Consider the following 25,547-nt stretch of genomic DNA (forward strand, 5'->3'; position numbering starts at 1 on the left):
CAACAGGTTTAAGGGCCATTGATTATGTAATACAATAAGCAGAGTTAGCAGAGTAGCTTTCAAGTCACACTAACATTAACATGAAAGTAATTTAGGGTTTTATGGTCCCGCTAGAAATAGACAGAAGGACAGACGCCCATGAATACTGTAATGAAGCAAAAAACAGTTGAACGAATCACACTAAGAACAATCCCCTCCTACCACGCAGGCCCCCTACCCTTCTCTGTCCTTTCATCGTCATAACTGCGGCTTGTAAAAATAACTGAGTGCATTTGCCCATTTGGCTATGACAAAAATGTCTGCACAGTCAGAGGCCCGTCACTGTGCACATTTATAGTCCAATATGTTGACTGACTCGCTGTATAAGGGCATTAAAGTCATGTGACTAAGTCCACCGAATTTAGCCACGGGCCCACAGAGAAGATCATCACTGGAATTGATAATGAATGTTTCTGCACCAACGCCTGGATTAGAAAAAGTTAGTTAAATGTTCTGATAAATGTTACTATCATGTGTAGTTTAATGTAGTTTGTAATGAAGTTGTGACACATTACTGTAACGTGATATGTTAAGCTGCAGTCAGTGATGAAGTGTGACTATGAAAAGCTTTTCTAAAGCTTGAACTGAAATAGTAGAGTTCATTCAGATTATTATGGTGAGGCAATTATGACCTTTAATTCACTGTTAGTTTCTCAAATTACAAGCTTCCCTTTATGTTGTCTGCCCTCTTAATTCTAAATGTCCTAATATAGTATATAGTTTCTATATCGCATATAATCTATATGCATGCATATCTACCAGCAAGGACATTTAATGCAAGTATTTCTATGCACATGTACGTACAGGCATGCTTATAGCTATATATTTGTGTGAACCAGTGTCCAGTCATTATACTCACACGGTAGATGCCCATTTTGTATTTGACACTGTAAGGTCCTAGTAGATCAAACGTCAGTTATATAGCTCTGAAAAAGTTTATAGCTAAACTTGTTACATTTAATTACAGCAAGCTAAATTTAGTATGATCAATGACCCGACCATTCTGTTTTCCGACTCTGTGCTGGGGGCTTCAAATTGGCCTGGGTAATCCTCTGGTGCACTTTTGAAGAAAGAATTCAAGTGTTTTGCAAATTTTGCAAAAATAGTGCCATGATTCGTCATGTAGAACGGCCACAATAAAATGACGTACAAGCAGAGTGCAACGGCCAGCGCAACACAAAATTTGGGGCCTTCGCTCTAGGCAGCGCATGCCGTGTCCTATGGGAAAGGGCCTTTAATCCGACGAATGATAAGAAGTGTGCTTTTGCATAGGCACACTTAATAATTCTATGGTGTGAACATTAGAGTAAATAAAGACCCTTGGACAAAGATACTAAAAGATTACTGATAAACATGGTCAAATAGCTGTGAACAGCTTCAGGCAAATACAAAGCATCCTGCCAAAGGCCAATATACAGACCTTCTATGCAACTGTTGAGAGGTCAGTGGGGCCATCGTGGACATGAGGGAAAGGAGCAGCTGGTGACCAGGGTAAAGTGGGAGCTACAGACTGCTGACCACTGGGAGGATGGCATTTGGGTTATATATAGACTGGAATGGTTTAGCCTTAACGTGGAACTGTCTACACAGTGCAGACAGCACTGGAAGGCTGAGGTCACATCCTGAGTACTGTAAATAGTACATATTGTGACGAAAGGTAAAGAGAGAGAGAGAAAGCGTGTGTGTTTTTTTTAACTTACACCCTTCATATATATCCGTTGGGATGTGGACGGCAGTTGTGTTGTAGGAGACGTCTCGTTTGAAGTCTGGGTCAAAACTGAAATCCTCGGGAATGTATGGGATCCTCTTCTTCTCCTTTCCATCTTTCTTCCCTTCTGTATCTGACTCGCTTTCTATCCCACTAAGCTACACATGAAAATAAAGAAGAATAGCAGAATTTGATATTTTAAAATCGCATGGAAAACATTTTTGGCTTTATGTGTGTACACTGTAAAATTACTGCATAGTACGTGTAGTATCTTCATGTAATGGATAATGTATGCTAAATGTTATGCAGTGATAGATAAATGCCAGTATCTAGATAGAAGTAGATAGAAAGGGGAGAGTCAAACAGAGAGTGACATTAGTGTGCAGTGGGTGTGTGGTTGTTTCCCACTGGGGCTGTGGAGAGGAATTAGATGTCGAAATCTGTTTATCAAAGCAGACAAATGATGTCCAAGGCCAGGAGAGGCATTAAATGCGTGATGCACTAAACATGAACTGGCCCTAATCCATAAAAAAAAAACCCTGTCTCATAAACACAAGTCAAATATTAGTACAAGCACAAAACAGCTTTTGTGGCATGCACAAATTTGTACTAACAGAGATTTATTTGCATAAATTTTAAAGTGTTACAGTTCTTAAAGGCTACAATGAAAACTCAAATCAGTTTTTCCCCATTGTAACAATGCAACAATGCTGCTTGATGTGGATGGCTTGTAGGATTTTACTGGAGAATTGGCATCACATCAAATTGCTCAAGTTGTACTTACGCCGTCTTTGGCATTGTAGTAATTGATTTTCTCGACCTGCAAAAACACCAAAACAGGAAAATATCAATAACAGATGACAAGAAATACACAAACTCTTACACAAACAAAGCATCTAATGCTGGTCCAAATCTTAAAGGTGTTTTACCAAGATTACCCTCACAGATGGCCATGCTTAAAAGGGTGTGGTGTTTCCTTATTGCTCCCAGTCTTGCCACATTGTGCACTACCTGGAGTACACACTGGTATATGTCAGTGCAGTGTAAAACTAAGTGTACAAGCAGCTAACAAGTTGACCTGTCACTGACAGCAGCAGAAAGTGTGTATTTCAGTGACCAAAACAGAAAAGGTTTATCATCAGGAGAGCATGAATGTCCTAATTCTACACGTAGCACGAAGAGCGAAAGATTTCAATTAAAAAATTAAGGGTCCTATCCTAATTCCTGTTACCACTGGGATTCCATTCTGCAACGATGGGTCACTGGAGGCTAATCACCAAATAGCTTAATAAAATTCTGTATCTCAATAAATCATGTTCAACCTCAAAAGAAAAAAGAAAAGAAAAGAAACAGAAAGCAGATGAACAAAACTTTTAAAAAAAAAATGCTAAAGCTAGTCTCAAAAACCATAACAGGGCATCTGAATCTCTCAGTTTAACATTGCACCTGCTACTTTTCCCTGCAATCCAAGTGAGTTTGCGTCTGATACTGAGCAGCAGTGAAGTAAGTGGTGTTGTTTTGCTCTTACACTGCTGGGCTTGCTGTCGGTACATGGGCTAGCAGAGTGATAACAAGCTAGCCTAGCTGTTGACGTAAGAATGCCCCGGAGCCACAGAGATGGTTCACTGATTCCAACCACCTGCATACCACCTCTGAAGTGGCACGCCAACAGGACAGCAACTGCTCCTGCCACTAACACTGCTGTGTTAGCTTAAAGAGTTTGTAATTATCTCACACACAAGTGATTTAGCAGGGCAAACTGTGCCAAACACAAACATCTGCTCTCCATTTTTCTGCTTTGACTGCTCCAATATACCAGAAAACTTATGAGATCAACTATATATGCAATGTGTGCCACAACACACCCATACACACAAGTTAATAACAGCAGACTGTCTCATGATGTTTTGTGTCAGGTGACGTTAGTGCAGACAATTTGCACATTAAGGTCACACCATCATACCTCCCAAAGGAGAAAACTGTGCGTGTGCAAGAACACTTAATGTGTGAGACAGGCAAAGGAGATGAAGGGAGCGTAAGAACCAAAAAGTGAATACATACATAACAAACGTGTATGTTGTGTGTATGATCTATCTTATCTGAATATGCATATGCTTATTAATGTATTGCATCTCATTTCACACAGGTACACCTGCAGTTCATTTTTACATTTTTAAACACCAAATGACTCATTTAATGTGCTATCCACTTAGAAAAAACTTGAACATCATCTGTTCCCACCAGTTATGGTGCTTTCCATCACTACTTTCTGTCAACAGTCATAAAAGGCGACCTTTGTTTTCTCAGGTAGGTCGTAAAGCATTATATTTACATTTTAAGCAGCATAACATTTGGGACTTTAATCCTACTCTTACATGAAGTATATCAATGCGATAAGTGAATACCAAATGCAAACACAAACAACAGCAAAAGGATTAAAAATGATTATGATGCACTGACACATGCAAATGTGCTGTTCTTACTGCAGCTGGCACTGGCTTTCAAGTGTCAGCAGGAAGAGGTGTCCAGCATTACTGACCCAGTTATCAAAGGTGACAGACAGAGAAGACACAGGCACATACACACACAAACATACACCACTCACAATGCTCCACTTGCTATTTCAATAAATGTACTATTATCACATTAAGATGATATTTTTCATGTCTTAGTATGGTGGCAACAGTCATGGTAAAAGTACACTCTCTGTCAATTCTTTGCGCATCAGGACATATCGCACCATGTCATCATTTATTTAACAAAAATTAAGTAAAAAAGACGAAATGCAGAAGCAGTGTGTAAAAAGAATACACCTGGTCTGGAACATTTAGGTGTGTTATTGTAACAAAATGCCAAGAAGAAGCCATGAAGACATTTGCTTATAATGCACAGCACCTTGTTTGGTGAGAACCAAAGCTCATCAGCACAAACAGCTCATACCGACTGCCAAGCACGGGTGATGATTTGGGCAGTCACTAAGTCAACCATGAACTCCTCAGCATACCAAACTATTTCAGAGTCAAATGGCAATCTGTCCAGTGGCTTAAAGCTCGGCAGGACAATGATCCCAAGCAAAAGAATGGCTGAAAAACAAAAGAATCAAGGTGTTGCAATAGCCCAGTCAAAGCACAGACCTCATCTCATTTTAAAATGTTGGGACCTTAACAGAGTTGTGAATACATCTATGCCCACAAACCTCAATGAACTGAAGCAAACTTGTGATGAAGAGTAGACCAAAACTCCTCCACACAAAGTCATACAAAAAACGATTAATTTATAGCTTTAGCAACTTTAGCTGCTAATGCTAAAACTGCTAAAGTAGCTCTTAGCATCTATTGTGTATTTGGTGTTTCCACAGGATTCCTCTGCATTTTGGCTTCGTTTTTGTTAAATAGATAACAGCATGGTGTATTATGTGTTTTTGTTATGTTACTGGACTTGGTATAGACAAGATCATTTTTATTATGTCCTGAAAGGCACAAATCATAGAATTGACAGACAACTGACTGATTATACAATATGAAAACACACATCCTAAGTTATACTTTATAGTAATATTACAAATAATAGTCTTACTGAGTCCAAAGGGAAGACATGAATGATATACACAGAATCTGGACAGAGTATTATATTAACCTCTTGTTAATGCTAAAGAATCCTAAACACAGACAAGTACACTAAAGAGCCACAGGTTCACATAGGGATAAGCTGTTTCAGTTGAATTGGGCTGAGGTGTATGAAACTATCACCTTTTGTTTACCGCATAACAATTGCAATGCATGATGTTTGTACAGTGAATACATTTAGATGCAATAAACTCTGCATGACTCTTAGCTTTTATATTTTATATTTCTTTGGTTAATTTGTTCAAGAATCCCTGTCACATTATCTCCAGAATAATTACATTTGCTAGCCAAACATAAAGGGCGAAAAGGATATCGAACTCAGTGAGTAATATAATAAATAAATCAAAACCCAGAGATCCATATCTCGCTGTCTATTTTCAAAGCACAAGAAAGTATGGATGGCATTGAATAATCTTTAAATATAATGTTGAATAATGTTTAAGCTGATTTTTCCTCCAAATCTCCCCCACTATAAAACGTACAAAGAAGGTCATTTTTTATGTGTAAATCGGCTGGAGGAGATAAAATTTATCATTTCCGTTTATTATGAAAAAGTTAGATCTAAAACACTGGGCTTGCTTTCAGGCAAAGCAATTCAATGAGTAAACACTCTTCTTATTATATGCTGTAAGTAATACTAAGATTACTGGAGAGCAATCGCTGTGTGCGTGTGAGTGTGCACCTATTCATCATAACTACCTTGGTAGTTTCCGCCTGTTATGTAAAATGATAAAATTCAATCAATATAGTCATTATAGCCCTATTGTGATTGGAATTAGATTTTCCTTCCAATTATTATGATAAGGATTATGAATCACATGTCCCTGCACCTCCCCTACATATGGAGCTCATCGAACCACTTGATCTGTATGTAGACAGCCTTGTTAATGAACATATTAGATAGATCATGCCCTGGCTGCTCACTCACGTCGCTGTCGTCCTGCCACACGTGTTGCATCTGAAGCTTTTCTGCTTCTGTTGCCAGCCTCTAAAAGAAGACAGACAGAAGGAGAGTAGAAGAGAAAAACACATTATGTAAGACCATTTTAATATTATAAAAACCTCTGAATTCTTTTGACTCTAAGGCAGCAACGAAAAAACTACAACTAAGTCAGCTAGAGAAATGGTGATCATAAAAATTAAATGCAGCAGATTTCATATGATTCTTAGCCAGAGTGTATTTCAAGGGAAAATACCACATTTCCCTCGAATACCTTCAGGTATGAATTAGAACCATTGACACCGAGTTGTGCTAAAATTAGACACCCACCTTCCATCTTCTCCCGAGATCTGATCATAATGACTAGGTTAATGGGTTTATAATGGTCCCAGTTTTTAATCTGTACATGGTCCAGAAATTCACTGTATTATTAACTGCCCTTGGGAAATATGAAATCCAGCTCTTTCTGCTTTTGTGTATGTCGCTATGAGTTTCGTGTCACACCCACACACACACACACACACACACACAAAATAGGCACGTAATCTGATGGGGGCAAAGGAGTAAATTAATTCACTGTATCAACCCACTCCTCTTCTCATTCCATAATATAATTTTGCAGTAAGATTAAACACGACAGTCGCAAGAATCAGCGAGGCAGCACAAAGTCTGACTGTGAATCCCAGGATGGGATATTAGTCACAGTGTTTGTGATGAAAAATCAAGCTTCAAACACGATTTAGGCACGATTTGGAATCACTTAAACAAAATTACTGAATATAACACCAGATAGCTAATATTCTTGTTGCCATACAATAAGATATATTACACAGAGCTGATCTTTTTATGCAAGGGACAAAAGTCTAACGGAAATCACAGATAATGAGACAAACTTTAAAGTCACAACACATCATTTTAGCTATTTGGGAGAGTTGCCATTAGTTACCAAGTAAAACAAAAGCACTTGTTCTGTTATCGTTGAACAATTGGCCCCACATTTTCCTGGTGGTAGACAGAACTTCATATCAAAACACAAGTAAGAAGCATGAACATGCACCAAATATTGCACGTTACTGGAAAGCTAGAAAAAAAAAAGCCTCTGCTGATTTAAAATATCAATGTCCATAAAAAGAAAGAAAGAAAGAAATTAGATAAAACAAGCAGAAAGAGTAGCAGCTGCTCACATATTTGACTTCACATTACTAGTTATGCTTGTGCTCCGTACCCCATTATGCTTTCTGGAAGCTGAAAGCATCGCAAACCACGCTCTGGTTGTGTCTCATTAGGGGGAAATTTAGCAGCAGCTTTAAGAGATGGCGGGAGCAAAGGTGAAAACGCGCTACCGCTATGTCTGTGCAGTTATGGTAGGGGGGAAAAAAGGCTTCGGTATAGCTTTAATACACGGCATGTGGGCTACTTATAGGGAAAATATGTATACAACGTTCCTGGTAGCCACCTGCTCTGTCATTGCTCTGTTAGACAAGTTTTATGTTTATGACTCTCCACATGCACACAATCCCCCCCCCCTTTTTTTTTTTTTGAGGTATATGAGTCTTGGCAGTGGGGTCATTCTGGTCTTTTTATTTGCACATGCACAAACACACAGTGCCTTTGTAGATTTTGTTTCTAGTTGCCAGTGGCAACCAGGCTGCATGGACTTAATGGGAATATCCTGTCAGTTTCCAGTCAGGTCACTAATGGTGCAAAGACAAATCAGTTTGTGTGTCGTTTCTGTGGTCACAAACCCACAGATGGCCATTTACTGTGGAAGCACTCCCATTTCAGCTCCAAGCATTATCGAAAGAATGAAACATGATAAGAAGACAAGGGCTTTGTGTGCATTTCTGTTGTCCGCACAAAAGCAATTTGCAAAGCATTTTCATCACATTCACATCATGTAAGTCTAGATATCAGTCGCAGCAGGTGAATGAAACTCATTCCAGCATACCTGCTCACACGTTACTAAGAAAACATAGTGTTCAGTACTTAAACACATACAGAATGCAGCTGCTCAACTTAACCATACACAGATGTCCACGTAACAACACAACAATAATGTGGTTGCATACAGTAAGTTTGCACACGCTCATAAGTGGGGATATGACAGCATACAAAATTAACCAATCACGCAGATATTTCCTCACATTTATGGATTTGCATGTCACAGCATAACTATGGCATGCAAAGAGCTTACAAAATCATTAAAGGGATCTTATTCCTGAAAGGTATGAGACAGTCATCAACAATTGAAGAATTACTACATTTCCAAGTATGAACATTTCTCCAAAACTGAACTGAAACCAACAATACTGGTCAGGAAGCCAGACAACTACGTGCATGACGTCATGCACGATCACAAGTTAGAGCTGAGGCTTTAATCAAAGTAGATGGAATTATAAACAGTTCCAAATACCACTCGGTTTTTATACAAAACCTTCAGGCATCTGCTAGAAAGCAGGCGATTATGATGAATTTTATCTTTCAGTAGAACAATGACACACAGCATATATCTGAATCAACATCCAAATCTGGCCTCACCAGAAGAAGATTAAAGTTTTGGAATGGCCCAGCCAGAGCCCAGACCTGAATCCCACTGAAAATCTGTGAAATGAGCTGAATAGGGCTGTGCACAGGAGAAGCCCTCACACTCTGACAGATTTGGAGCAATACTGCAAAGAAGAGTGGCCAAATTTTTGCCAAGTTAAGATGCGGCATGCTAATTCCTACCCAAAAAGACTGACTGCTATATCACAATCAAAAGATGCTCCAACAAAATAAAAAGGGTATGCATACTGATCTTATTCCTTCCACTGAAATATTTCTTTGTTTTTTAATTAAAAGCTATGGATTACAGAGAGATACCTTCTCACAGGCATTTGTATTTACTATCATTTTACTTGGTATTTCCCTGCAGGCGAGACCTGCTGACCTACCTTTGACTCCTTTCACCCAGTAGTTAAAGGTGCCAGGTTGAATTTCAAGCAGCTGTACACACACACAAACACATGGCACAGGAAAAGGCATTTATAAGGATCTCAGCAGCAGATCGGGAGGTGAAGGGGTCAAAAGTGCCCAGCAGTTTCTTCCACCTTGTAGCTTCTCTTTTATGTTGAATCCACAGCCTCGCAGTGCCTTTCTACTCCTTTAAGCAGTTAAAGGTTTTTTAGAATTTACTGCTCAAAGTGCAACATAAACACATGTCAAACAGTACATAAAATAAAAATGCAACACCAGTTATCTTACAATACATAATGAGAAGATGTTGAAATAAGGATTTGCTAACAAGCTGGCATAGAAATATACAATATGAGCAAATTTCTTTTAGCAAGACTAATGAGAACATTGTTGCGTTAGTGAGAAGATAATGAAAATGTAGTTTCATGCCTTAGAACCAAGTTACTTCAAGTTAGGGACCATCCACTTTTGTGGGACAGTCAAATACAGTTGAATTCATTAGGACAGACATGCTACTGAATATGAGTTTTACTGATATATGTGCCAAAATGCTAAATTCAAATTGGCGCTACATCGCTGACATTTAGCAAATAAGAAAGAAAAAAATGTTTAACCAGCTTCAAGTGACCACTTCAGAACAGATCTTTCATAAATCCACTGAATACTTGGACACAGCCTGTGTACGCTTGCACGTGTTTTTCTTCTGCTCGGAGAAAATGAGTCATGTCTTCTGTAATTCCTTTAATCTCCTTCTGATGTCACTCGACGATGAGGCAAACTGAATGTGTTATGCTACAAAAATGTCATTTCTGAGGACCCAGAGCAATAAACACCCATGAACTATGTGATCTATAAACATTATGGCATGTATAAACTGAGCTGGCCTCAAAAGAATGACAAATAATGTGTAACTTTGCCCAAAAACAACAACAACTAACTCCAAACAAGAACTCTGTAGATTTATAGTGTATATTTTCTATTTGTTTTAGTCAGGGTTGCTATCTTTAGCACACTGTTGGAGGATAAATGTGGAAGAAGCTCTCTACTGATCAATAACACCTCACATTATGTTTTAATGCAAGGATGATTTGCCTGATGGAGATGAGTCTTTATATGTCGTAGTAAGGGTGGAGTATAGAAAGCAATGGAAAGAGTTTAAAGCCGAAGAAAATTGATAAAATTACAGTTAATGTATGTAAACTCTTATAATCACTGAGTCCCTCACACATGCTCTCTCTTTTTTATCCTTTGTCTGTGATCTAAGAACACTGGATTAAATATTGTGCTCTGAAACTCCTGTGATTTTGTAAGCACCACACAGAGATGTACTGTGTAAACATGCTTGCTTTACTGACACACGCTCCTGGCAGCCTGATTAGAGCATCTAGTACTGCCAGGACAGCACACACACCTGCCATCTCACTGATGTGTAGGGAGGCACGGGAGAGCAGAGGAAACATGAGCATCTGCTGTTGTGACTGGCAGCACTTTAGTCAGATCTATCCTGCTCAGCCTGTAGGGAGCCAGGAGGAGAGTGGTGAGAAAAAAGTGGTGAGAGAGGACATACATTTGCACACATTGCGCACACGCACACACACACACACACACACACACACACACACACACACACACACTGGCACCAGAAGGAAAACAACTGTACAGTGAGTGCATGCAAGTTGACAAATTAACCCTATCTACACAACTCTGGTCTTTTAGAGAAGACATCACTCTCACCAACATACTAACTTAGCATGAAGTGACTTGTTAGAGACTGGTGCTGATCCACTGCTGTGCTGTGGTTTGACAGCTCATCTCTCCTGCAGCAAACTCTTCCAGCCGACCATGCTATCTGTGTGCCAGCTGGCTGCAAACAACTCCCAATTACAGCTGTACCCAGCTGGAAAGTTGATGTGACGGTTCTGCACATGGACACACCTACAGCCACTCACTGATTCGCTGTATGTTTCGAAAGAAAGGTTACCATTTTGATCGTCAGCGATTTGGCTTTACATATAACTATTTACGGATCACAACAAGAACTAGTTGAATGGTGCTTACTTTAGCTCTTTCCTGAAGCGTGACGGAGCAGAGGCAGTGTTTTTGATCGAAACACTCACACACTGTGATAGCTACTGTTGCTGATTCAATTAAAAAGCACAATTTGACCAATATAAAGCAATTTTTTTAAAAAAACAACAACAAAAACAATGAAAACGGTCTTTTTCTGAGGCACTGCTATTGTTGCCTATATCTGAATGGGACTAAAGGTGACAGACAGAGGGAGATAGAGTTATAATGAACAAGAAATCAAATGTGCACTCCCCTCTGTATACATATACTGTATATCTGATAAGTTTCATGTAGGAAAACAGAGATGACAAACACAAAGCCAGAGCACTGCGACAGCTGGGCTGACAAAAGCAGCTAGACACACAAATACACACACAAGCACACACAGTCCAGGAAGTGGTGAATAATGAGTCACTAGTGGCCAAAATCTCTCTCTCTTTCTCACACACACACACACACACACACACACACGCACACACACACACACACACACACACACACGTGCACTCTTTATCTCATTGAGTCAATATTTCAAATATTAATGCTCATTAAGAAAGACAGGATTATGTTTGCACAATATTGCATCATGTCATTTAAAGCCTCTTAAAATCCCTACTGTGTGAATTCCATACTGAAGCTGTAACATCAAATGAAATCTATTAAACTGCAATATGTTTTGCAAAAGTTCTGGAGCCAAACTATCTGTTTTGGATACTCTTTGCATATGTGTGTATGTTGTTGTTCACTTTATATGTTTTAGAGTCCTTGGGCATACATAGCATTACTCAGTGACTAAGGGCACAATGTCCTGAGATTAACTGCAAGTATAGGAACTACAGTTGGGAATTGTCTGGCATTTTCCATTCATAACCATTCAGTGATTAAATGAAATGCTGTAATGACTGCAGATAATTAATCATATATTTCTAGAAGCTAATTGACATGTGATGATTTTTTGGAGGATTACTTTGTTACAACCAAACAAGCAACTTATGATCCAGAACAGAATTAGCAGACAAACTGAAGACAATTCACCTATGATGTGATGAAGTGCATCCCATTATTGGATTTGTTAAGTATTTGGGCAAGAAACCTCTTTTATAGAGTCATTAAATTGACAGTGAAAACACATGAAAATTGCGTTGAATTATTATCCTTTTGAATGATTTGCTCAACATAGTTTACAAGATCTTTACATTTTCTTCAGCTATGTTTATATGGTTTCTGATTTCATATCAACTGTGAGCTGCCTGACCCCCGAGGCAGTGAAGCGGCTATAAAAACACGAAATCAAGTCAGTGGATTCAGTAGTGTTTAATTTAAAAGTTCCTTTCTTTTTTTTTTTTTTTGAAAATATTTTTATTGAAAAAAGAAAACAGTACTTGCAGTTACCGAAATACAATCAACCTTTCTTAATTTTCCTAATTAACACACATATATATATATATATATATATACACATATATATACATATACATATATATACATATATATATATATATATATATATATATATATACATATATATATATATATATATATATATATATATATATATATATATATATATATATATATATATATATATGAAAAGAAAAACAAAAAAAAACAAAAAAAACAAACCACAACGCCCCCCCCCCCCCAGTCCCACACAGATCAACACAACCATCAAACATATCAGAGGAATATAACAGTAACAAAAGTAGATTTAAACAGGCAATACCTCTAGACTAGCAAAATAAGAGATAAAGGGTTGCCACTTGTGAAAAAATTTGGCTGTGCAACCTCTCAACGTATATTTAATTTTTTCAAGTTTTAAAAAAAACATGACATCTTTAAGCCACCGGGAAATAGTAGGACACTTAACAGACTTCCAATGCAACAATATTAGACGTCTCGCTAATAGGGATGTGAAGGCTATAATATCCCTTTGTGTGGAATCAAGTGTAAGTGAGCGAGCAGGAATCCCAAATACAGCAATCAAAGGACAAGGATGAAGAGTTACCCCAAGAACAGTTGACATAATAGCAAAATACCTTGTCCAGAAACCTTGTAGCTCAGGGCACAGAAAAAACATGTGGCTAAGGTGACAAGGAGAACCATGGCATTTATCACATTTATTTTCCACTTCTGGATACAATTCAGAAAGTCTAGACTTAGAGAAATGCACCCTGTGTATGACCTTAAATTGAATAAGTCCAAGACGAGCACAGGAGGTGGAAGATCGTACTCTCGCTATAGCCTGTTCCCAAGACTCCTCATGTATTCGAAATCCCAGTTCTTCTTCCCATGTACGCTTAAGCTTAGCATTAGAGTGGTTACTAAAAGACAGAATAGCATCATAGAGTTTCGAAATGGTTCCTCTGTGATGAGGAATAAATGATAACGTAGTTTCCCACTGCTGTTCTGGAGGCAAAGAGGGGAAATTTGGGAAACACTTAGCAACAAAATTTCGAATTTGAAAATAGCGAAACAAATGGGTAACAGGGAGATTGTAACGAGAAGACAAGTTGGGAAAACTATCGAAAACACCATCCACATATAAATGTTTGAACTGTTTTATACCCTTGTCACACCACACTGAAAATGTCGAGTCCAAAAGTGAAGGGGGAAAACAAATGGTTGTCGCTTAGAGGACCCGAGGAAGACGGCATTACAAAATTAAAGTGACGTCTAAACTGAAACCAGATTTTGAGTGTGTTAAGAACCACCTGATTATCAGTGTACAGAGAGGGTCTCACGGGTAAAGAGGAATAGAGCAAAGCCGGTAAAGAAGAGCCCTTACATGATGATAGCTCCAATTTACACCACGAGGAACCAGAAGATTTTAGCCAGTAGCAAAGTTTATGGATGTGAGCGGCCCAGTAATAGACTAAAAAATTAGGTAATGCAAGTCCTCCACTAAATCTGCATCGCTGCAGCAAAGTTTTAGAGACCCTAGGTGGCTTCCCTCCCCAAATGAAAGAACCAATAATCTTGTCCAGTGAAACAAAAAAATGTTTCGGCAAAAATAAGGGAATTGACTGAAATAAAAATAAAAATTTTGGTAAGATGTTCATTTTAACAACGTTAATCTTACCGATTAAAGAAAGGGGGAGATTACCCCATCTTTGAATATCAGATGTGACCCTAGATATAAGAGGAGACAAATTTGCTGATTTAAGGCCAGCTAGAGAGCGAGTCACGTTAATCCCTAAGTACTTAAACCCAGACGGACTGAGACGAAAGGGTAGATCGGACTGTTGAAGTTGACGTGCTGCCGTATTAACAGGAAAACACTCACTTTTCCCCAAATTCAATTTATAACCTGAAAACGAACTGAAGTTCTCCAGAATACTTAAAACAGCAGGGATGGAGCATGCCGGGTCAGTCATATATAATAACAAGTCATCCGCATACAACGATACTTTATGTGTAATTCCATTACGGATGATTCCCCTGAACACAGAAGAAGATCGCAATGTAATAGACAGAGGCTCGATGGCAATGGCAAAGAGTAAGGGAGACAAAGGGCAACCTTGACGACAACCACGACCCAGCGCAAAATAATCAGAGTAAACATCATTAGTATGAACACTGGCTTTAGGGGACGAATAAAGAAGCCGAATCCAGGAAATAAATTTATCACCAAAACCAAATTTCTCTAAAACTGCAAACAAGTACTCCCACTCCACCCTATCGAACGCCTTTTCAGCATCTAAAGAAATCACAAGTTCAGGAAGTTCAGATAGACGCTTTGAGTAAATAACATTAAAGAGTGTACGGGTATTAAAAAACAATTGCCGTCCCTTTATAAAGCCATTCTGCTCTTCAGATATAATTCGAGGAAGCACATCCTCAAGGCGAGATGAAATTACTTTAGCCAATACCTTTGCATCGGCATTAAGCAGAGATAATGGCCTGTAGGAACCACAGGAGGTTGGGTCCTTGTCATTTTTGAGAAGGAGCGCTATGGTTGCTTGTGTGAGAGTAGGTGGTAATGAACCGGTTTCCAAGGATTCGTTAAACACAGACAAAAGCAATGGTGCCAATTTACCAATAAATGTTTTATAGAATTCAATTGGAAACCCATCCGGGCCCGGGGCTTTATTAGACTGCATAGCTGTAATAGCTTTTAATACTTCTTCAACAGATAATGGGGAGTCCAATTGCCCCGCATCATTAGCACCAATAACAGGGTTTGAAAGATTATGAAGAAATGCATTCATTTTAGCTTTATCCGTGGGAAATTCGGACCTGTACAACAAAGAGTAAAATGTTTTAAAGGTAGAATTAATTTCCAAGGGATCTGTAGTAATATTGTCATCAGAGTGTTTAATAATGGGGATCACACGCGAGGAGGCCTGACGTCGTAACTGATGTGCCAACAAGCGACTAGCCTTGTCACCATATTCGTAATATGAGCCACGACTGCGTAGTAATAAGTGCTCAGCCTCTTTGGTTGACATAAGATCAAATTCTGCTTGCAAATCAAGGCGCTGCTTCAGTAATTCTGGAGAAGGGTTCAGTGTATAACTTTGATCAAGGTTACTAATTGCAGCTATAAGTTCTTTAAGCCTGGCATTAATCTTTTTATTAGCACGGACAGAGTAAGAAATAACTTGACCTCTCAGGTAGCATTTAAGAGTCTCCCATAGCAGAGAATATGAGACAGAATCATCCTGATTGAAGGACAAGAACTCCTCAATAGAGCCTGAAATAAATTCACAAAATTCTTTATCCGCCAGAAGGAGAGAGTTAAATCTCCAAAGTGGAGGGCTACGTTTATGGGTAGAAAGATGAACATCCAATAGCAGAGGAGAATGATCAGATATTACAATACCAGAATAGTCGGAAGAATTAACACATGAATTAAGAGTTCTGTCGATGAAAAAATAATCAATCCTGGAATAAGACTGGTGGACCTGAGAGAAGAATGAAAATTTTTTGATTGAAGGGTTGCGAAATCCCCATGGATCAACAAGATCATTCTGTTTCATAAAATCTGAGAATGTTTTAGACATAGATGATTGAGTCAAATTACGAGGACTAGATCGATCCAAAATTGGATCAAAAACACAATTCAGATCACCACCAAGGATAAGCAAATGTGTATTCAGAAAGGGGATGTTACTCAGCAATCTATTAGCGAATTCAGCATCATCAAAATTCGGGGCATATACATTTACCAACAAAACCTTTTTCTGCATTAGGGTACCAGCAACAATGATGTATCTACCGTTCCTATCAGCGACAACATTGGTCAAAGTGAATTGAACTTTCTTATTAATGAGAATGGCCACTCCTCTAGCCTTCGAATTAAAATTTGAGTGAAAGACCTGACCTACCCAAGGGCAATATAACCTATAATGATCCTTAATGCGAAGATGAGTCTCCTGTAAAAATGCTATGTCAGAATTTAGACGTTTCAAGTGAGTAAAAACCTTAGATCTCTTAACAGGGTTACCCATACCTCTGATATTCCAACTAATGAATCTAAGAGGCATACCTGACCCAGCAATGCTGGGGTCTATATTTCCATTAACCATTTACAAAAAGGAAGAGGAAAAAGACCAAACCAAAATGCCAGTGGCCATGAAGAGCCGAAATGGGACAGCCCCCCCCCAACCCAACCCTGAACACAAATACACCCCCAAGTCTCCACAGAACAGAACAAAGGAGACAGCAGTGTACCCCCAAAGTAGCAAAAATGATTCACCGAAGTGACTGGACTAATTGTTGTCTAAATAAAAATAAAAGCGAGAGAGGGAAAAATAACCTCTCACCAACTTCTCTACAGCATAACAGTGTGCGCGTAACAGTAAACATGTTTTTTTTTTTTTAAAAAATAAAAAAATAAAAAGGAAACCAACCAACCAAAAAAAGATCTCACAGTACAAAATATGACTTCCTCAGAAGGAGAACTTTCCAACAAATCACCGAACGTGCATAAAATTTAAAAAAACAAAAAACAAAAACAACATACATAAATAGATAAACAATTAAAACAAAAACAACCAAACAAAAAAATAAATAAATAAAAATTTAACAGAAACGAAAAACAACTCAGTCCTATGCAAATCAATGCAGCAAGCTTGGAGAAGATTGTACCGGACTGGTCCGAAGTTCAAGAGTATATTATGTGATCCAGTTTCAATAAATAACAATGAAAATAAAAGGAACCAGCACACCAACAGTACAATAACCAGCACAATGGCCTAAGAAAACAATGCACAGGTGGCGTTAAACCTAAGGAGAGCGTGAACCCTTAGCAGCATTACAGTATCAAACTGAGGAGCTAACGAGGCTCACCCAGAAATCAAAGTTTTGACATAATCACTGGCCTCCTCTGCCGAAACAAAGTCCTTCTCGACACCCTTATATGTGATGCGGAGTCGCGCTGGATGAAGCAGGCCATACCGAACACCGTCAATGCCACGGAGTTGCTGCCTGACCGTGTTGAATGCAGCACGAGCCCGTGCCACCCTGGCGGTGTAGTCGGGGAAGACTGAGATGGTCCGATCTCCAACTTTAATCTGTCGGCGTTCTCTAGCACGTCGTAAAATGTCGACACAGTCAGTGTGGTAATGAAACCTGCATACAATGGCTCGTGGACGGTCGCCAGGCTTAGGTGCGGGTTGGAGGGTCCTGTGCGAACGATCCAAAAGCGGCTCCTTCCCCAGATCAAATGCTTCTTTTAGCAAGGAAGCTACGGCGGCAGTGGTGCACGTGTCAGGGCCCTCCGGTACTCCCACTATCCTAACATTGTTGCGCCGCGATCTGGACTCCAAATCTTCACACTTACTTTCCAGCTTGGCTACATGAGCTGTGAGACCCTTGATAGTGTTTTTCATCTCAGCTATATCATCAGAGCAGACAGTAAGTGCGTGCTCCATCTCCTTCACCGTACCTTTTAGCTCAGACATGGTAGCGTCATTTGCAGCTTTATCGATCGCCAGCTGCGTCTTCACCGCCTGCAGGTCGAACTTAATGGTAGACAAAGCATCACCCAGAGTATCCTGAAGTTCCTTTTTAAAGATGTCGGCGATATCTTTCCTCAGCGAAGCCAGCAACTCGACCTTGAGAGCCTCAATATCAGGATTAGCTTGACATGTGGGGGGCTTTGCAGGAGACGACGGCTCACTCGAGGGTGTGGTCGCGGTTTGCAAACTAGGCCTCAGTTGTGTCTGAATAGTACTGCGGGTTTTAACATTTTTTGCTGCCATTTTACGCCGGCCCGAGTAAAACTTCCCAACAAGACAATCCACAAACCAAAACAGGACTGAAAATACGGCCAAAACGCGCGAATAAATAACAATTTAATCGAAATCGGCGGGAGCTCCCAGACTCGCGTCCTACTCCATCAAAGCTCAACCGGAAGTCCCAAAAGTTCCTTTCTAAAATAATTTCTTGTTTTTCCTGAGAGGTGGTCTAATGCCTTTGCGAAATGCTGTAATTTGACACCAATATTTGCAGTTATCGCCTGTACGATATCAGCCAAATATAACGCCACTTTGCTCGTTTCAATTGTACAATTTCTAGAAGACTGTTTTGAAGTGTGATGATTTTTTTTTTAAATATTTTGATTTAAAATATTTTCTCAGTTCACACAAATTCACAGTTTAAAAAGGGCTTACAAAGAGTTTTTTATATCATAGCATGATGACAATATACATTTTCATATTCAGAAGAGATTCTGAATCCACATCTCAGTTTTAGTGCACCTAAGGTGTGAAAAACACACTCAAAAATTATTCAAGTTAGTCAATCTATTTTTATTTTATTTCTGAAAATGCCAAAAAATATTATTTTTAAGTTTTGTTTATGTAAGTTACGTTTTATGTATATAAAGTGTTTGCTTGTATAAATATGGTTCAAAAATATGCAAAACTGTTACGTAGAAAACACCAAAAACATTCAAATAAATCGACATAGGTCCCCATGATAGTAGTGGGAATTCTTGAGGTTCTCTACATCTATTAGCATAAGATTTGAAAAAATCTGAGATTTCCCATAACTTTATTTTCATGTGTGTTCTCTGAGTACTGTCCAATGCCATGTTTGATTGTTTATTTTTGCCTTTCTTGCCTTGCTTCTCACAAGAGGCAATATTCTAACACAGAGGTGTCAAACTCCAGGCCTCGAGGGCCGGTGTCCTGCAGATTTTAGATAACACCCTGGGTCAACACACCTTAATTGAATGATTAGTTCCTAACCAGACCTCCTTAGAAATTCAAGACATGTGGAGGAGGTAATTTAGCCATTTGAATAAGCTGTGTTGGATCAAGGACACATCTAAAACCTGCAGGAAACCGGCTCTCGAGGCTTGGGGTTCCCCAACCCATTCACTATATGAATCAAAACCTTTAAGATCCTACTGCAATAAGCTTATTACTCAAAAAGGCCCACACTTGTGTAAGATTAAATTAGCATAATTAACCCGCCAATAATACATCAACAGCATGCGACATTCAGAAAATTTGTGTTTATTCAGCAATTTTGGGCTTTCACCAGCACTCAAGTGAAAGACAGCTGTTAGAAAATCAGTCATTATGCGATGTATCCTTTCTTCTCAGAAATGAATGTAACTCAGTACTTGAGCACAAATGGATAAACACTCATGTGAAACTGTACAAGCAAAACTGTTCTTATTTTATTGGACAACATCATTTAAAAAGAAACGTGTGAATGAGGAGTGCAATGACTGTCGTGTGTGTGTGTGTGTGTGTGTGTGTGTGTGCGCCTACCCTATGATTGGGACTCTAACAGCAGAGTTTAATGACTCACAGCATGTCATCCAGTGGAGGTTTAATAACGCACTTGCACACACTAGAGATCAGTGACTCCTCTGTAATTACGCACCGCTACATAACGCAACACTTAAAAGAGCTCTGTTTAAGTGCTTGCACTCATGCTCTCATCCTTCTTGGACAATTTAATGAACATGAATGCTCCTAGACAGCCAATTTTGTGTTTAATGCATGCATGTGGCAGATTAGGAGAGATGAGGGTACTTGAATGGCAGTTTTCTCATTTTGTTTGAACAGTGTGGAATGTTAACCGGGGTAACAAAAAGAAAGCAAGAGAGAAGTGATTCACTTAGGGAGTGAGGAATCTGTTTATGATGCCCATGTTGCTTAGCAACCAGGGTGTCATGGTTACCTGCCGCATCCATGGTCCAGGCACAGTGGAGAGCAAAAGCTCCCATGCGAGGGCAACACGAGAGACTAGAAACATTTTGTTCATTATCTCCCCACTAAAGCGTGAGCCGTCTTTCTCCTCTACAATTAAAAGTCAACTCAAACCTGCCTGACTGAAGGTAATGCCAACAGCCCACTCACAATTAAGGAAATGGGGTTTCTTATCGATGGAGAACCACTCTGAGAGTGATTTAAACCAGGGTTGGAGAACAACTGTTGTTTTTGTTTCCAAAATGGCCACCAATTGTGGCTCAGACTTTGGTGGGAAGCCAACGCCTTATGAATCTGCTGCCAAAGAGCTAATGCAATCCCAGGCCTGAAATAACCCTCACCAATCAATATTCAAATAGCCCAGGCCTGTCTGCGCTGTACCTTTGCACAGCCTTTTCCCCTCATAGTCTTACTTTCTCTTTTGGATGGTGAAACGATTTTTTTTTGTCTTTTCCCTTTACTTTCCTTGAGAAATATTTGCAGACCAACAAAGACCATCCCTGAGCAAGTTCCTCAGTCTTTTTTTCATTCTCTTATTCCTTCACAACAACTTTTCTGCAAGCCAGTTTGCTCTCTCTCAGCAGTCTGTCTGTGGGAGATGGCAGGCTGCCATATCACCATAAGCAGGTGTTTTTGTCAACAAGCATCCCTCAAGGTGGGCACAAAGCAACAAGAGGAGTTCCTCGAGGGCACTCACAGAGAATAACCTTCCACTTATCCCAACAAGTCAGTCATCCCTGTTAAGTCTTAGGTCATCTTGAGACCATCCATCAGTTAAAGCTAATAATGGCAGCTACTCTAATACTTCTTGCTTTTTATCTCTGCTTTTGAAGTTGTGTAATCTTAAGTGCAGCTAAAGTTTTTAAATGTAAAATAAATTAATTTGTCCGTGGTTATCATCAGTGTTGGGTCATGGGTCATCTTTGACAAAGGGATTTTTTTTTTTGGCAGTGAATTCATATAGGAAAAAATATTTATCCATGGTTTCTACTGTGTAATAAAACAGAATACATCAGTTAGTTATTCACGATCACAAAAACATCTGCATGTCCAGATGTCACATTGCACACAGTATGAAAAATATTCAAATAAAACAATGTATTAAGCATTTAGTCTTAATATTGTGTTTAGATGGCAAGTTTCAACTATGTTTCCAGCATTCCTCAAAGTTTCAAACAAAATAGATAAATAAATATTCTGATACTAACACCTGCTTCCTGAACACATTTTAATGGAAAAACAGTGACAATAGCAAAAGCTATCATCTGAGCTTTTTTCTCATTAGGATAAGCTTTAAAAACGGCTTTTCAGCATATTTCGCTAATTGCTAATAGTTCAGCTTCAGTAACTCTGCCATTCTGGTTTGCAGCCACTTGTAAAATTCCTTCTTTTAATGAGAAATATCGAGAAAATTCTGCTGGTGTCACTGTGGGGAGTGAAATGATCTATTCCACTGGGAGAAGTTAACCACTGGCTCCATCAAAGAGTACTGGTTAAGAGGAAAGCTTCAATAATTGATGAAAACAGAGTCATAGGTGGCCTGAATATCAGAGGGAGGCTATCTGCTGTCAAGGTAGGTAAAAAAAGAAGTAATGAACAAAGGTGTGCATGCACAAAAAGTGTGCGATGTGTAGATAAATTCATAATAAACCATGTGCATGATAGATGTTCAGTAGGGAAATTACCTTAGTCTCGGGTCTTAGTTTGCTTTACACCCACCCAACCATTTCAATTCTCCACATTCATGTTTCAACTATAGACTTCTTATAAAACATGACATACTCTGAAAAGTAAATCCTATGGAGAGTTTGAAACTTTTACTCTTGATGAGATTATAGTCTCACTTAACAACTTACTTAATGTAGCATGATGTTTATTTTGTCATTACGGTCCTATTGGGAGTAAAACAGACATAAACGCATGTATGATTTATGATTTATAAAGTAAGATGGGCCTGCTTTGTGACAGACTATTCATCACTGTGTCTGAGATGGTGTGTAAGGTCAGGTCCACCCCTTGTTCGTCACGGTCAATTAAAAGAAAAAGAAAAAAAAAAGATGGCAAATGCTTCACATCCAAAATGTGATGTCTCAGTGGCTACATCCATTCTTTAGATACAGTCTATGACTGCAATGACGCTCTTCTTCTCAGAAAAGGTGGAAATACGCGGTCTTATTTAACATAGGGCAAATGTCGTATTTCAAAACACTTCTTGTTCAAACATAAAGATGTAAAGCTACTCATGAAGATGATTACAGACTGTTACAGTGTTGGGTAATAGATGCTACAGTAAAGACTTGTGCTATTAAAAAGTAGGCTGTTATTTTACCACAGCAGTGGGAAACTCATTTTTCCAAGGGGCCACATGAGTAACTGGGATTGTTGTGGAGGGTCAGACCAATAAGCTTATAAAGAGACTAAATTAATATTGAGCAGATTATTACAACAGTCTCAGTTTCTCATGTGGCTCCTTAGGAAGATCAGTTGTCCACCTGTGAGTTATAACCTTGCCTACGGAGAAAAATAACTTGTTAGAGTATGTTTGCATTACCAAATACCATAAAAGTTTCTTTGCATTTAGCTGGTGCATATTGGTTACAGAATCCTCAGAGGCTGTGAAGCCAACTGTACATTTATCTCTAAGTGTATTGACTTTATCTCATTGAAGCAAGTTGATATTGACCACCTAACCAACATCAAGCTTATTAATTTCCCTTGGAGCAACATCTTTAGCTGAAATAAAACCTGGCCATTGTGGTTTGAGACCACTTCACTATCCAGAGCTCACTCGATACGTCATCAGCAGGCAGATCTATCTGCCAATATTTGCATTTTTAAACAGCCAACATATGAAAAGTTCAAATGTAAACAAGAGACTAATAAGAATAAGAGAAAAAAAACACCAAAAACACTAAAAACCAGCTGGGGTGACCCGAGTCTGGCAAAGCGTAAATAAATAATCTATGAATTGTTTTGAAATAAAACTAGACTCATTTTAAAATGCAACATATAATCAAAGAAAGATAACATAAATAAGCACAGATAATATGTTTTGTGCATTAAGGGGGAAAAAAATGAAGTTAAAAATCCTATATTGGTGAGGCTCTGCCACTTTCTTCCTTAACAGACCTTCTTAACATGGATGAGGTACTTGTTTTAGCAGCTGATGGACACTTGCAGCATCACCCTGGAAGAAATTAATGTGAACATCCACAATGTAAAACCTCAACTTCTGCTAAAACACTGGCTCACATGACTGACACAACCAGATGATTGGATACCTTCTACTTATATGCCAGTTAATCAGAAGAGAAAACATGGCAAATGCAGATTACCAAATCAAATAATGTTACTCAACTAGAAAAATGTTTAGTTTCAGGTAGTTATAGTTTTGTAATTTAACATAAATTCAACAGGGAAACTATTTTTGCTAGTTCTTTTTAACACACTGTAATGCGGAAGGATACCACATACTTCTATATTCAACAGGAAGATATATAAAAGGACAGATAGGGCTAACACAGGAGCAGAGGGCAAGGCTAAAATGGGAAATTGGGAATGAAAAGTGACACAGAATCAGGATGAAGTGATGGCAAAAGAATTTAGCAGGGTTTGAGGCGGAAGAAAGAACAGGGCTGGCATGAAAGATAAAATGTGTGATCACAGCAGAGAGTAAGAAAGAGGAAAAGGTCAAGAGAAAGCTGATTTTGGATAAGAAAAGGTAAGGATGGCGATGCACTTATGCATGTGAGAGCACGCAGATGGTCACAAGTGGAGCTTAGCCTGTGTGTGAAGCAGTGAAGCTAAGCCACAACAGCAGCTGCCTAAAGAATCTGAGTCATATAGAGATCAGGAAGAAAACCCTCTCATCTCGGCCATACACGCGCGCGCACACACACACACACACACACACACACACACACACACACACACAGAGCTAAACATATCAATACCTTCCTCAAAAATAACCAAAAAAAAAAAAAAAAATCTAGCTACCGTACAGTTGCTGTCGATGACAACTTTTCAGGATTTCTCTGTCAGTACCGTGGTGGTTTCTTTCCTGCTGGGAATTTCAGTTTCACTTTACATCCTTTTAAGAACGACACATACTGAATACAAAATACTGTGGCATGACATAAAAGAGGCAAATTCTTTGATCACCCATGAGCTGTAAAGAGACAAAACCATGTCCCCAGTCAGATCATCAGCACTTTGGAAACATTAACTTGGAACGGTTGAAACAGATGAGCAAAAAGTGATGTTTAAAAAAGGCAAATGTATATAGTCTGTACAATAAAAGAAAAAGATTGGAGCAAGATTGACTGTGTTCACTGACAATTGATATCAGTCACATATAAACTGAGGGACACGTATACAAAAGTAATTGGACATTTGCAAAGCACCGCCCAGGAGAGCAGTTTGGTCAGTGTAAAGAGAAATGCCACTGCTTAGTTCAGGCGCAGCATTGCCTAAACTTTACAATATACATGATTTTGGTTGGTTTTAAAAATTTACAGTTTAATACTGTCTCAGCTTTCAAATTTAAAAATCATGTGAATTACTCTAAGAAGTGGAAATATTCTTACTGCACCGTTTTGATCTTAAAGGGTCTGAATACCTGAATCTGATCACAAAATACCTGAAATTAAATCAGAATGACTCACGTGGAGTTGAAACCCTACTTTTACATATCTGTGTGTGTTTCCTCGTTTATTCCTGCATGTGCGTGGTTGTTTATAGCAGGGCTGTGTGTCAGTTTAATAGCTTTGAAGGTTCAAACTGTGCTGTGTGAACAAAGAAAGAGTGCTGCCTGTTGCTGAGATGCCAAGATCCATTAGGCTTCTAGTCTCTTGTTTAGGGCCTCAAAGGAAGTGTAGCATATAGAGCACTCATGGACTTCCTACCACTTCCTTATCATCTGTGTTTCTCAAAGATCAGACAATTCAGTTCTTTCCTTTCTCCCAGACAAAAAAAGCTCTGCTCCTTCACATGTTCAGTTATGATGTGCGCAATCAGCCTTTCAACAGAACAAAGACAGA

At 38.9% G+C, this 25,547-nt stretch overlaps 1 protein-coding gene across 2 annotated transcripts in view; it reads right to left on the minus strand.

The window, feature by feature from the left end:
- cacna2d1a (calcium channel, voltage-dependent, alpha 2/delta subunit 1a) overlaps window positions 1–25,547 on the minus strand; it is a 108,065-nt gene that overhangs the window by 56,017 nt on the left and 26,501 nt on the right. For both annotated transcript variants that reach the window (XM_085251165.1, XM_085251164.1), the window contains exons 4-6: window positions 6,302–6,361; window positions 2,532–2,567; window positions 1,740–1,905 (exon numbers count right to left, since the gene is read on the minus strand). In XM_085251165.1, coding sequence (XP_085107291.1) covers window positions 1,740–1,905; window positions 2,532–2,567; window positions 6,302–6,361 — 262 coding nt within the window. The remainder of the gene's footprint in view (window positions 1–1,739; window positions 1,906–2,531; window positions 2,568–6,301; window positions 6,362–25,547) is intronic.

The sequence above is a fragment of the Mchenga conophoros genome, linkage group LG17, assembly GCF_057382185.1.
Source record: "Mchenga conophoros isolate Kocher_MC1m ecotype Shallow Benthic linkage group LG17, M_conophoros_male_GT1.1, whole genome shotgun sequence".
Lineage (NCBI taxonomy): Eukaryota > Metazoa > Chordata > Actinopteri > Cichliformes > Cichlidae > Mchenga > Mchenga conophoros.